The 13,319-nt window shown below is 34.8% G+C and overlaps 1 protein-coding gene across 2 annotated transcripts in view; it reads left to right on the forward strand.

Moving 5' to 3' along the window:
* Positions 1-13,319, forward strand: part of EMB2654 (Tetratricopeptide repeat (TPR)-like superfamily protein) — a 487,353-nt gene that overhangs the window by 377,142 nt on the left and 96,892 nt on the right. For both annotated transcript variants that reach the window (XM_089432755.1, XM_089432756.1), the window contains exon 9: positions 6,085-6,205. In XM_089432755.1, coding sequence (XP_089288881.1) covers positions 6,085-6,205 — 121 coding nt within the window. The remainder of the gene's footprint in view (positions 1-6,084; positions 6,206-13,319) is intronic.

Here is a 13,319-nt window from a genome sequence, read left to right on the forward strand (position 1 = left end):
AGTGTTGAAACCTTAGATGTATAGTAGAATTGTTATTTGATTGAATTATTGATATCTAAGGCTTTGTGTCTCAAAGATGGAGTCTAAGCTTTATGACGAAACCCTAGCAAGAAGTTGAAGTTTAGTATGTAAAAGGTGTGTCTCTTATCAATTATGAAACTAACTAGGTTTAGGTATTTGGTGTCTAAAGTTAAAATGATTCCATTATAGTAATATGACTCTGATATAGTTAACTTCATGCTTATGTATGTTTGTATTTGGCTGTACTTGTTGTTAAATGTGTTGCAGCTACACAATCTTCAAGATGTTGAAGATGTTTGTGATTGAAGATGTTTATAATAATGAGCATGATGAATGGAAGCTATAAGAATGATGATGATCAAGATGACCTTGATTCTATAAGAAAGATGAAGCCTTGAAAGAATGAAGTTTCTCTGATGTTATGAAGTTGTTAATCTCTCTAAGTTGAGAGGTTGCCTAAGTAGAAGAAAGAGTACATCTCCCCAGTTGAGAGTGAGGGCATATTATGATAGTCATGATGGATACCTTGAAGAAGAAATCAGAGAATGAATAAAAGGACTACTAAATAGATTTGCAATGTACTGAGGGTGTATTTGATGTTGCTGAAGAAGTGAAGAAAACTTCCGACAATTTGTATATGAATAAGTGGCATCAGGATAATTGAGGACCCCGAAGGTTTGTGTTTATTTCTATGTCGATTTGAAAGTTTATTGTTGATTGGGGTTTGTGTTTGTACAAGTAAATCTCTCCACAAGAAGGTTAAATACTTTGGAAGCATGCTTAACAAATGGATATATCTAGTTAATTAGTAAGAGATGAAGCATCTAATGGCAGATGCTTGGGAGGACATCTGGTCAACCTATGTGTTGATGTCTAGATCCTAAAGAAGGAGGGTGGCATTTGTCATGGAGCTTCGACCTTGGATATGCACCTAAATCCCTGGGTTGATGGTTAACAAGTAAGCCTGATGGTACCTAGATTGGCTGAAAGCTTCAGTCCATCTTAGTCCCACTCGGATAAATTACCCTAGTCAGGTATCTAGTTCGCAGCACTAAGTGTGCTAGAACTCTTCATAGTTCATATCATTTTGAAATCTTCCATGTACTTGTATATATGTAATTATGAATACCTCCCTAGTTAAGAGGGAGTGTTGAAGAATGTAACTAGCTTCAGTCTTCATAATTGTAGTTGTTAAAAAGAAAATTTATTATTAAGGAAAATGACTTATTAAAGCATGGGTTTCATGCTTGGGTCAATGTTTTCTAGGTCAAAGCCCCCATTGAGGCTTCTAGGTTTTGTCTTGAGTCAATACAATCATCATCATTTTTAGTAGACCCTTGGGCTTTTGTATCATGTAAAAAGAATTATTTTCGAGTCAAAAAGGTAAATTGTCACCTACACACCAAGTCGGCCCTGCCCCCAAGAAGTCGACCTACATGAGGGCAATTCGACCCAGCAGAAAGGCTATATAAGGAGAGGCAATTCGACCTATTTGTCACATTCACAAAACAAGTTCGATCTTCAAGGAAGAGAAGCAGAAAGAGAGCAAAGTAGCTGGAGAAGGACAAAGTTTGTTGGGAAGAACTAAATCGAAAATTTTGGGCTATCTATCTCTCACACGTGCGAAGTTCTAGGCAATTGTTGGGGCCGAAAATCTGTGTTTACTGTAGGTCCAGAATTCTATTGCTAGGGTTGAAGTTTTTTTGTTGGGTGGTCGAAATTCTAAATTGAAGCTATTGTTGGGGCGCCGAAATTTTGAACTGAAGTTGTTGCTGGGGAGCTGCCACTTGGAGTATTTTGTGAAGATCATCTGTTGGAGGGAAGGGTTGACTTGGTGGTTGGAGGAGGTATTTATCTAGGTCTAAGAAGTTTGGAAGTGTCTCATCTTGAATTGAATCTACCGAAGGAAGAGTTCTTGACTGGGTTTCTCCCTTATAGGAGTTTTTCACTGGCTGTGCGCCTACATCTTGTGTCTCTTGTTCATGTGATATTCATACACATATAATTTGGTAATTGCTTGATGAAATATAAACAATTAAGAACTAAAAAAGGCCAACAGAATTCACAATTAATTATCAAGAAAGAGGAATCAAACCCTAAATCCTACTAGTATTGACTTCTCAAGTTTCAACACTATTCTCCTTGCTTCTTCAAGTTGTGTCTTCAGATTAACAATTTCTTCCTTGTACTCATGCTCTCCCTCATCACATATCTGCACAAGTTTCTTCAGGTCTTTGTTTTCATTTTTCAGCCTATTTATTTCAGCTAGGGTTGATTCAAGCATAACTTGATGTTCAGTTAACTTTTCATCTGTATTTTCCCCATGAAAGTCAGGTACACTCACACTAGCAGCTGTCTCATTTGATTGGATGCTTTCCTTTTGAGAACCCTTTTTCTTCTTCTTCTTTCTCTTCTCTTTTTTTGTACTACTGCCACTAGTATCTCCTTCATCACGAGCTGCAATCTATCCCAGATTTCTTTTGTAAATTTAAGATCTATAACCGTCTCAAGATCATTATTATGAAGATTGTTATACATTACACATTTTTCCTTAGCATTCCACTGTTGTTCTTGAATAAGAGGAGAATCATCTTCACTGTATCCATTGCATACAAGCTTCCATACACCAAGTCCATAAGCTATTAGTTATATTTTAACCATGTCTCTCCATTCATGAAAGTTTGTTGTACTAAGCATATGTACACGTTCATGACTCAACCAGATCGACCTTCCAGCGATGAGGCTTACATAGAAGGAACCTGCTCTGATACCAATTGATGAAAACTTAACTAAATTGATAAGGGTGTGAACTAGTTTAGTTCATTCATGGACTTTAAATTTCTTTTCTTTTAACTGAATAACTGAACTGTTAAATGAACAGCGTACACCATATGAACAACATATTTAAAATAAACATGTAACCATGTAGACCACAACATAAAATCAACACACCAAAACATCACATATGGACATTGGATATAAGTGGAAACCTATAAAGGGAGAAAACCACGATTTTTTATCGTTTTGATGCAAAGACAAACTCCTACTCCCTTATTATATCTGATTTTTTGTAGGCTCCAACCTATAGGAGGCTACTACCTCAATTTTTCTGCAAGCTACAACATGCAAGGAAGCTCCAACTCCCATAAGTTTTCTGCAGGCTACAACCCACAGGAGGCTCCTACCTCAATAGGCTCCAACATGTTATTTATCAAGCTACAACTTGAAAGGAGACTACAATCCCTTGATACAAACAAGAAACAACAATGTGTTGGTTACCTTGTCTATAAATCTCCATACCTCCGTCTATATTCCTGCTACCTTTTCTCTTCAAATCTGCTTCACATTTTCTCTATATGTGCCAGGTAATAAACAACTCAAATCAGCTCACATACTCTCAGTCTCTACCTCTCTAGCCTTCAACTCTCCAACCTCACACGATTTTATAATTGAACTTTGATGCATGTTACTATTTCACACACACGAATCTGAAATGGAAAAACTTGTCTCTTTGCATTCCAAATGGTGTCTCTTCAATCCCAAAACTGTTTGAACTCTTGAATTTCAAAATACATAAAAAGAATCTCATCATATTCAAATGACATGCATTCATATCCTTCAACATAAATTTCAAGTTATTAAAATAGCATATGTGATATGCTGGGTCGAATGGGTGTGTCTTTGGCCCTATGCCGACTTGACTAGGAGGGAGACCAACTTGACAAACTTGGAGCCAAAAATTTCAATTTCAAAATTCAAAATTCAAAATTTTCTTCTTTTAAAAGTCGCAACGGGACTTTGACCCAAAATATATTTTCATTTGACTCCATTTAAAATATGCTTTACAATAATCAATACAAATACATCAAGTGGAAAAATATACATTATGAAGACCGATCATAGTTACACATTCAACAATGTTGCCTAGAAAACTGCCCAGAAACACATGTGCGAGCTAGAGAGAGAGAGAGAGAGAGAGAGAGAGAGATGATCTTTGTCCTTCTTGTTTTTCGCTTGGATGCCCAAAAAACTATCTTTCTTGAGAGAGATTGAATGGTGCCTTTGTGGAGGAGGTCAAATGCCTTTTTATCTGTGTTGCACAAAACTTCTAGGAACCTGACGTTTCAGGTCGTATCCGTACCCGAAACTCTGAAACTTGGCCGAAACTGGATCGAAACTTGGTCATCATGTAATCATCAATGAGAATTAATATAGACTTGGTTTTCCTTTTAAATTGTCATTTACAAATTACAGGTCTTATTCCCTTTTTCCTTGCAAGATAATGTGTTGTTCACTTAGATATATATCTATATATATATATATATATATATATATATATATATATAGATGACATTTCAGCCAACATTTCCATTTTTGGGAGCGGACGTTTCTAAATGTACCTGTTTTGGAAACTTTGAAATGTTTCGATGTTTCGTGCAACTTAGCTTTTTATAGTGTTCTGCCTTTGTGAATGGGTGTGTCTCTTCATTAGGACCGACTTGACTATCTTGGAGCCAAAAATTCAAATTTCAAATTTCAAAATTATCTTTTAAATCCGACTTGAAGAACATGTCTTACAAATTCTTTATATATTACAAGGGCTAAAATATAAATTATGAAGATTGACCATAGCTACAAAGTTCAACCTATGTTACCGAATCCGCCCGGCCAAAGGGCTAGATCTGCGGATCCCCGAATTGGCGACGGATTCAAATCCGGATACGAGGAGATACGCCCCCAACATTGGTCGATGTGTTAAGTTGTCAGAGGTCAGCGCAAAATTCTGAAGCAGGCGTCAGCTCAAACATTAGTATGAAAAAATATGCAGATGAGTTAATAACTTAATAGATAACCCGATAATATGTGTCAATAAATTAATTATTCAACTGGCGTCAGTGAAACTGGATAATTCAACGCCAACTAAAATGAAAAAAAATCAGAAAAGGGAATAATAAACCATTATCAGGTTAATAAATGAATTATTAACGAGTGTTAATGAAACTAGAAAATTGAGCGTCAACCAAAATGAAAAAAATCAAAAGTGCGAATAATTTATTATTTTAGTTTGCCGCTAGTTACTTTTTCTTTATTATAAGCTTTAATGCATATCTATGGTAAGCCACCAAACATCTATTTAGATATTTTATTTAAATTTTAAATTTTTTTGAAGTGTAAAAAAGTAACTTTTATAAATTAAGTTTCATAACCATTTAATATAAATATAATAACTATGAATTAAAGTTTAAATATTTATAAACAATGTATTAATTTTAATATTATTAAATTAATAATTTTTTTAAAAATATTATATATATATATATATATATATATATATATTTAAAATTTAAATATTTTTATATAATTAAATTATATTTATAAATGATACATTAATTTTGTTTAAATTAATATTTTTTTTAAATATTATATATATATTTATATAATTTAAATATTTTTATATAATTAAATTATATATATAAATGATACATTAATTTTATATTATTCTTCCTATAATTATTTTGATAAGTACTAAAAATTATATATTTAAAAAATGTGTTTCTATTTTTATTTTTATATAAATTTAAATTTAATAATTATAAAATATTTTATATTTGTTTATATTTGCCGTTTCCTTGTCGTATCCGGATCCTGGCTTTTCAAAAAGTTGGCGTATCCGTATCTGAATCCGGATCCGTATCTGTATCCATATCCGAATCTTGGTAACTTAGAATTCAACATATTTTAACCAGAAATGTCTCATTTGGGCATGGACTTTGAAATTTACGCTTCATAGGTTATGTTGTGTATTGATTAGCAGATGAAACCTGCCCATCTTATAGTCTATTTTTTTCTTTTATTAGATATTTTGAATTTCTTATGTAGTTGTGCATAGTGACAAAGGAATGTGTCTCATATTATTGTTATTTATAGTTTTGTCTCTTTTTGAAAGAGTGTACTTGATTTTTCTGAAAGTCTTCTATTTGCTAAGTTGTCATTTTTTCATCACATAGATCCATTATGGTTAATGATTTTAATTTTCCTTGCTTATGAGCTTCCTGTGCACAGATATTGAACTGGTTGGAAACTACAAGATTACAACCCCCACTCAGCGTATATGAGAAGGTATTGAATTTCTTGGAGAAAGAAGGGAATATGGAGTATGTTGCTCTTGTTCGGGAGAAAATTGGTATGTATTTTATTTTGATCAAACATCGAAAGCTTCATTCTATTTTGATCGAACATCAAAAACACCATTCTTTTCATATGAATAAAATAGGTACTGGGTAAAGTTTATACTTCCTGTCAACCGTGCCAGTTTGAGCTCAGCTGAGAAATTAAATTCCACATAATTTCCTAACAAAACTGGAACATTTATCACAACTATCATAGATCTACTTGCTTTCTAGTATTTACTATTTAATGAATGATACTCTCTTTACCCAAGAAAAGACTCAAAAAGCAAAATTGGGGCATCAGAAAGGTGGCTACTACATAACGGTTGCACTAGAAACTCTATTTCTGATGTGATTTCAGATAACTTTTTGGTCACTAGTATTAGCCTGTGCTTTTTACTTCCTGTATATTTGTGAAAGCTAAACTTTCTCAAGTGCTGAAGAGAGATTCAATGTCTGCATTGGTAACCTAGAATTTTCCCCTCATAGTTTCATTGTTCAATAACAATCTCTGAGTCTCTCTATGCAATTGACTCTGAAACACCTTTCTCCAAAGCAGTTTGAGGACCTTGAGGAGACCTATAAACTCTAGCTTGCCATTGGTGATTCTACCTCTGTTACCATTCATGTTGCATGAGACTTTACGCCCATGAATTTTATAACGTCTGTTACATCAAAATCTAGCACTTCTAGTGCAAAGCACTAGATCAAGGCCAACAATGGGATCAGCCACCACTGTCACCTTGCTGTTTATTCCCCTGCTCTTTAGTGGATGGAAAATTATTCCCAGAAGTGAGGCTTCCCTACAAGGTTTAGAGATTAAATAATCCAAGGACACCTAGGTTATATACCTTCCAAGGATGCTTGCTTTAGGACACTCAAAGATAAAATGCAAAAGGTAATAAATTGGGTGAAGAAGGATGGCGAGTTCAAAGAATCTATGGCTAAGTCTGTTGGAAAATCATAAAGGGAGAAAGATTTTCTTATCTTTGGTAATTACTTGTGATGTTTAATTATCTTCATTAGGTCTTGTTTTAACTTTTCTGTGTCTTCATTTATCTTCTTATCATCAAGTAGCTACCAAAACATAAAAGCACGAAGATCGGAACAACAAGAAGACAGGATGTAGGCTGTCAGCCAGGGCAAAACCGCTCTTCAAGGGGAAAACCCAACAAATTCTCTTCCCTTCTTTATGAATCAAATCAAATGAGACAACCAAGACCTCTAGACCAAGTCAAACCACCTTCTAGCTACAAGTCCTCTCAAGTCAACAAAATAGATGCCACTGCATTTCTTCAGACTGCTGTGATTTTGAATTAATACCACTGGACTGCAACTTCAAACCACAGTGATTTTCGAACCTTTATGATGCCACTGAAACTTCGGATTACTGGATGACTGCAATTTTGGATCACGGAACTATGACTGTAATTTTGGATTACTGAGTCAACTTTGGATCTTTTATAGGACTGTTCGGACCCCTGTAATACCACTGTATCACTTTCTGCTATCTCCTTGGTGCTTCTTACTACAATCTTTGGGCTTCTATAGTACCACTATACCTTCGTTCTGAGCAGACTTGGATGTTTCGGTCAAGGAGCAGAATGTTATATATATATATATATATATATATATATATATATATATATATATATATAGGTCTTCTTTTCTTATGCTAATCGCTATTCCTTGCTATCAAACTGCAGAGATAATTGTCTCCAAAAGGATCCGAGTCCCTTAATAGATATATATATATATATATATATATATATATACACTTCTTTATCCATCGAACAGACTGGTCACTAGGCCGACTTGAGCAGGATCAAAGCCGACTTGAACTAATTTTCTGGCCAACTTGTAGCTAGAGGCATTTTAGACTTTTGTGGACAGAATTACATGACACAATATACCCAAAAGGGTTTTACAATTTATTTTGACTCTTCTTAAAGGCATGCAATGGATGCCTTGACCTATTTGACCAATGACACAAGCATGGAACCCATGTTTTATAAATAAATAAAAAAATCTTTTGCAAAAATCTTCTTTTTCTTTCTTTTGACAAGTACAATAACAAATACAATTATGAAGACCGATATTAGTTACATTTCTCAACACTCCCTCTTAACTAGGGAGGTATTCATAATTGTTCAACCAGTACAAGGTTGACCTCAATTTGAAATGTTCCTAAGAAGAGTACAACAACATACACAATGCTTGGGATACCCTCACTGCCACAGTATCCTCCCAATAGGGACTAAAGTGTCATCTAGGCAATTGCCACTATAGGTACCATCAGGCTACAACGCTGGTATACATCAAACAAGATATAGATACCATCTAGGCCTCCATTCTCTGACAGGAACCCTTACAGGGATCCAAGTATCAACACTAAACTGAAGCTCCACACGATACCCTCCCTCACTAGGATCTAGACATCAACTGAGATCTCAATATTAACTAAGCCACATTTTCCTCCCAAGTACCATCATACAGGTAGTTTTATGGTACTTCATCTCTCCCTCTCAACCAAATCAGAGATACACACAAATTTCTCGAGGAGAGATCAACACATCAGCTACTTATTTTATTCATCCCAACATACTATAGTCATATGACCCCAATCACTTCCAATATATAGTTTCTTATTATCAATATGCTAGCATGATCTTTGGGGTCCATTCTAATGCTACTCAGGTCATCATAATATCCAAACATGTCTTGATGGAAGCTTCCTTCTTCAATTTCTTCAGCAACACCAAACTCAGCCTCAACATTTCTCAACACATCCAAGTCTTGTTTGCACTTAATGAATAACCATCTGTAGTGCTTTAGTCTTTCTCTGATCTTATTCTTTCTTTACTATAGTTGTCACAATATGTCCTCCCTCTTAGCTGGGGAGATATACACTTTCCTTTATCCAAGCTTCTTCTCTACTAGGGAACAAATCCATCAATAATACAGCCAAACACGCTCTTTCTTTCGCATCATCATATCATCGGAGAACTTTGGCCTTCCAAAACTTCATTCCTTCAGGAACATCATTCCTTATCTTTATATGGTAACAAGGCCATTTATCAATCTTTAATACCATCAACATTCTTACAACTCCCTCTTTTCATCATGCTCATCATCATTATCAAGTCATCATCAATTATGAGGTAGGTAAACATCTTCAACATCTTGAAGACTATGTACCTGCAAATCTTTAACAACAAGTACAACCAAACACAAATGTATAAGAGCATGAAGTCAACTTTATCAATATAGAGTTAGCATGTCATTATAATGGGAGCATCTAGGGTTATCAAAACATTGAGTAAGAAATCAAACTTTAGATATCCAAAACCGAAAACTAGTTAGGTTTACAATTAACAAGGGTTACACCTTTCATGTCCTAGACTTCTACAACAAACTTTGCTAGGGTTTTGTCACAAACCGTAAACTCCATCGTTAAAACTAAACCTTAGATATCAACAACTAAATCAAATCACAACGAAAGCATTTTACATCTAGGGTTTCATTATTATGCCCTAGAATCTTATATGAATCTTTGCTAGGGTTTTTTTGTAAACCCTAGATACAAAAAAAAAAACATTAGTGTTAGATATATAACAACTCGACCCAGTATCAATCATATGGAAGCACATACACCTAAGGTTTTATTCGTAGGCACTTATATTAACTATTACAAGGGCTTTGTCATAAACCCTAATTCATCATACCTTAAAAATCTAGGGTTTCATCATATATCCTAGACATCAACAACAAACCCTAAAGGGCTAGGGTTTCATCATAATATCAACAAACCTTAAACATCAAAAGGCTAGGGTTTTATAGTGAACCCTAAAGGTTAGGGTTTTACCAAGGTGAACAAAAGATAGTAAAACGAGGGTTGGTTTAATCTAGAGATTAATCACCCTAACACTATGAGAATCTTTCATGATTTTATAGCAAAACCCTAGACAAATTTCAAAACGATCGTACCCTCTTGTAACAAACCTTGTAGGGTTTCTTATTGAAGGACTCCTTCTGCAACAAGTATTCTTATAAGCAATGTCACATGGTTCGGGTTCGAATTTGGGTTTGACAATGATTAGGTTTGGTTGAAGTTCGAATGTTTTGATGAGGTTCGTCATTAGGTTCGTTTATATATATTAATTTAAAATGAATTATACGATAAAATAGTAAGAAATCAACATCAGTAAACATCAAAAATGTTTTCATAGACATGGAAACTGCAAGGATAAATTACAAGCTTGAGTTGCGACAGGAAGTTATGATTTTTGATCTATGGACTTGGTCAATGGCTATGAGGTTCAATGAGGTTCGCCAAACCTCAAATTTTTTTTAAGGTTCGCCAAAATTCGAACCTCAAGGTTAAAGTTCGACGAACCTTGTGACATAGCTTATAAGTCTCTTTTTGAAGACTCCCTCTGAATCTAGCCACAATCCCTATTCTTTAGAATATACCTATAACTTAAGGAAAATACAAGAGAAAGGATAATAATCAAGCAACAAAAATAAATCTAGATATATAGGAAATCAAAATTAATACTTATCTCTTGTGGGAAGGTGAAAGCTTTTTCTTGAAGGTCTCCCTCTCACCATGAAGTGTCAACATCCTCATGGCATAGGATCAGCATACCTTTATATACCTACAACATTTACTTGAAAAGTAATACCAAAAGTATACAAGTACAAGAATGAACTAGGGTTTCCAATCTCCCTAGACTACCTACAAACCCTAGAGACCAAAACTAGGGTTGGGTGAACAAAAGAGAATAGGGTTAGGGTTTCTTAACCAACTAGGGTTTACAAGAATTTAGGTACTAACATTCATTGATAATATGAAAGTTACAAACCCTAGAACCAAGAAAATGAGATTTCAAAACCCTAATCCAAATTGAGTTAGACCATATATAAGTAAAGATGATCATACGTACCTCAAGGACTACTTAGCTTAGTTCTCCAAAAAGTTTTCTGCAAAGCTATCTTCAAAATGCCATGATCACCTTTCAAGAACGAATACTTCGAAAGATGCAGAGGTTAAGAATTGCCTTCAAGGGGTGCAGCAACTATCATGATCAATGTCAAATGGTAACCAACTGAAGCTTCTTCTTTTATTGTCATAGATCGTCAAGCTTGTTTTTTTTTATACAACAAAAATTCCTTTTGGAACTTCCCATCCATGTATATTCTTGAATTCATAGGTATCCTTGCTTCACATTTTTCATTGTGTATTGTAGTAGAACAGACCTATAATGTCTTACGGTGGACTGACATTTCTCTTTTGATAATAATGAGATCTTCAAGGCATACGATACTATCTTCTTTCTTCAAGCTGGTCCCAAAATGCTAGATACTTACACCAAAGAATTGTAAGAATAAGAGATAATACCACTGCTTTTCAATTTCTGGTGAGTGCTTCATTAAATCACTGATGTAGACCTTTTAAATAGACTCACTATATCTCGATTCTCATAGAACAGAGATTCTTTTTATCCTTTTAGGCCAGCTTTGTGTCACTGATAGAGTTCGGTTCTTTTATATAAAAGTACACAGATCTCAATTCTTCTTTTTGGAGATGATAAGACTACTTTCTTGGTTCTTTTAATTTCTTCATCCTTCAAGCCCAGGTATACAGCCTAGTACAGGATTCTAACAGTACCTTACGGATTTCTGTAGGATGATTTTATGCTTCTTCAATTCCTGTCTCTTAGAGAAGGACTTTGGTCCTAATTGCAGAAGTCTTGATTCTTGTTTACTGAATCTTGTACACAGTCCTCTTTATTAGACTTGAAACCCTCTTAATGTGATGAGAAAAAACTATCTTCGAGCTGCCTTTTCCTTAGCTCTGATACCATGTTGGAAAATCATAAAGACAGAAAAATTTTCTTATCTTTGGTAATTACTTGTGATCTTTAATTATCTTTATTAGGTCTTATTTTAACTTCTTTGTGTCTTCATTTATCTTCTTATCATCAAGTAGCTACCAAAACATAAAAGCATTAAGATCAAAACAACAAGAACACAGGATGTAGGCTCTCAGCCAGGGAAAAACTCCTCTTCAAGGGGAAAACCCGACAAATTCTCCTCTTCTTTAAGAATCAAATGAAATGAGACCAGGTCAAACCACCTTCTGGCTACGAGTCGTCTCAACTCAACAATAAGAGATGCCACTGCAATTCTTCAGACTGCTTTGATTTTGAACTACTACAACACCACTGGGCTGCAACTTCAAACCACAGTGATTTTTGAACCTTTATGATGCTACTGAAACTTCGGATTACTAATCTTGGATCATGAAACTATGGCTGTAATTTCGGATTACTGAGTCAACTTCAGATCTTTTATAGGACCGTTCAGACCCCTGTAATACGACTGTATTTCTTTCTGCTATCTTCAGATCTCCTTGGTGCTTATTATTGCAATCTTCGGGCTTCTGTAGTACCACTGTACCTTCGTTCTGAGCAGACTTGGATGTTTCGGTCAAGGAGCGGAATGTTATATATATATGTGTGTGTGTGTATTAAGGTCTTCTTTGCTTCTTATGCTAGTCGCTATTCCTTGGTATCGAACTGAAGAGATAATTGTCTCCAAAAGAATCTGAGTCCCTTGATATATATATACTTCTTTACCCATCGAACAGACTGGTCACTAGGCCGACTTGAGCAGGATCAAAACCGACTTGAACTGATCTTGAGGCCAACTTGTAGCTAGAGGCATTTTAGACTTTTGTGGACAAAATTACATGACACAATATACCCAAAAGGGTCTTACAATTTATATTGACTCTTCCTAGGCATGCAATGGAGGCCTTGACCTATTTGACCATTGACACAAGCATGAAACCTACGCTTTATAAATAAATAATTTTTCTTTTGCAAAAATCTTCTTTTTCTTTCTTTTGACAAGTACAATAACAAATACAATTATGAAACCAATACTAGTACCATTTCTCAACAAAGTCTAGAGGGCTCAAGAGGTCTTAAAGATGTTAAATTAGGCCCCAAACACCATGCCACTCTTAAAATGAGGATTGCTGTTATAAACTAGGGTTTCTTGGTTTGACAGTTCAGAGAATGCAAAATTTACAACAGAAATCATGAAACAGCCTTCGAGTGA

This window comes from Pinus tabuliformis, chromosome 5_1 (assembly GCF_031772625.1).
Source record: "Pinus tabuliformis cultivar Carrire ecotype Pingquan chromosome 5_1, CPIR1, whole genome shotgun sequence".
NCBI lineage: Eukaryota > Viridiplantae > Streptophyta > Pinopsida > Pinales > Pinaceae > Pinus > Pinus tabuliformis.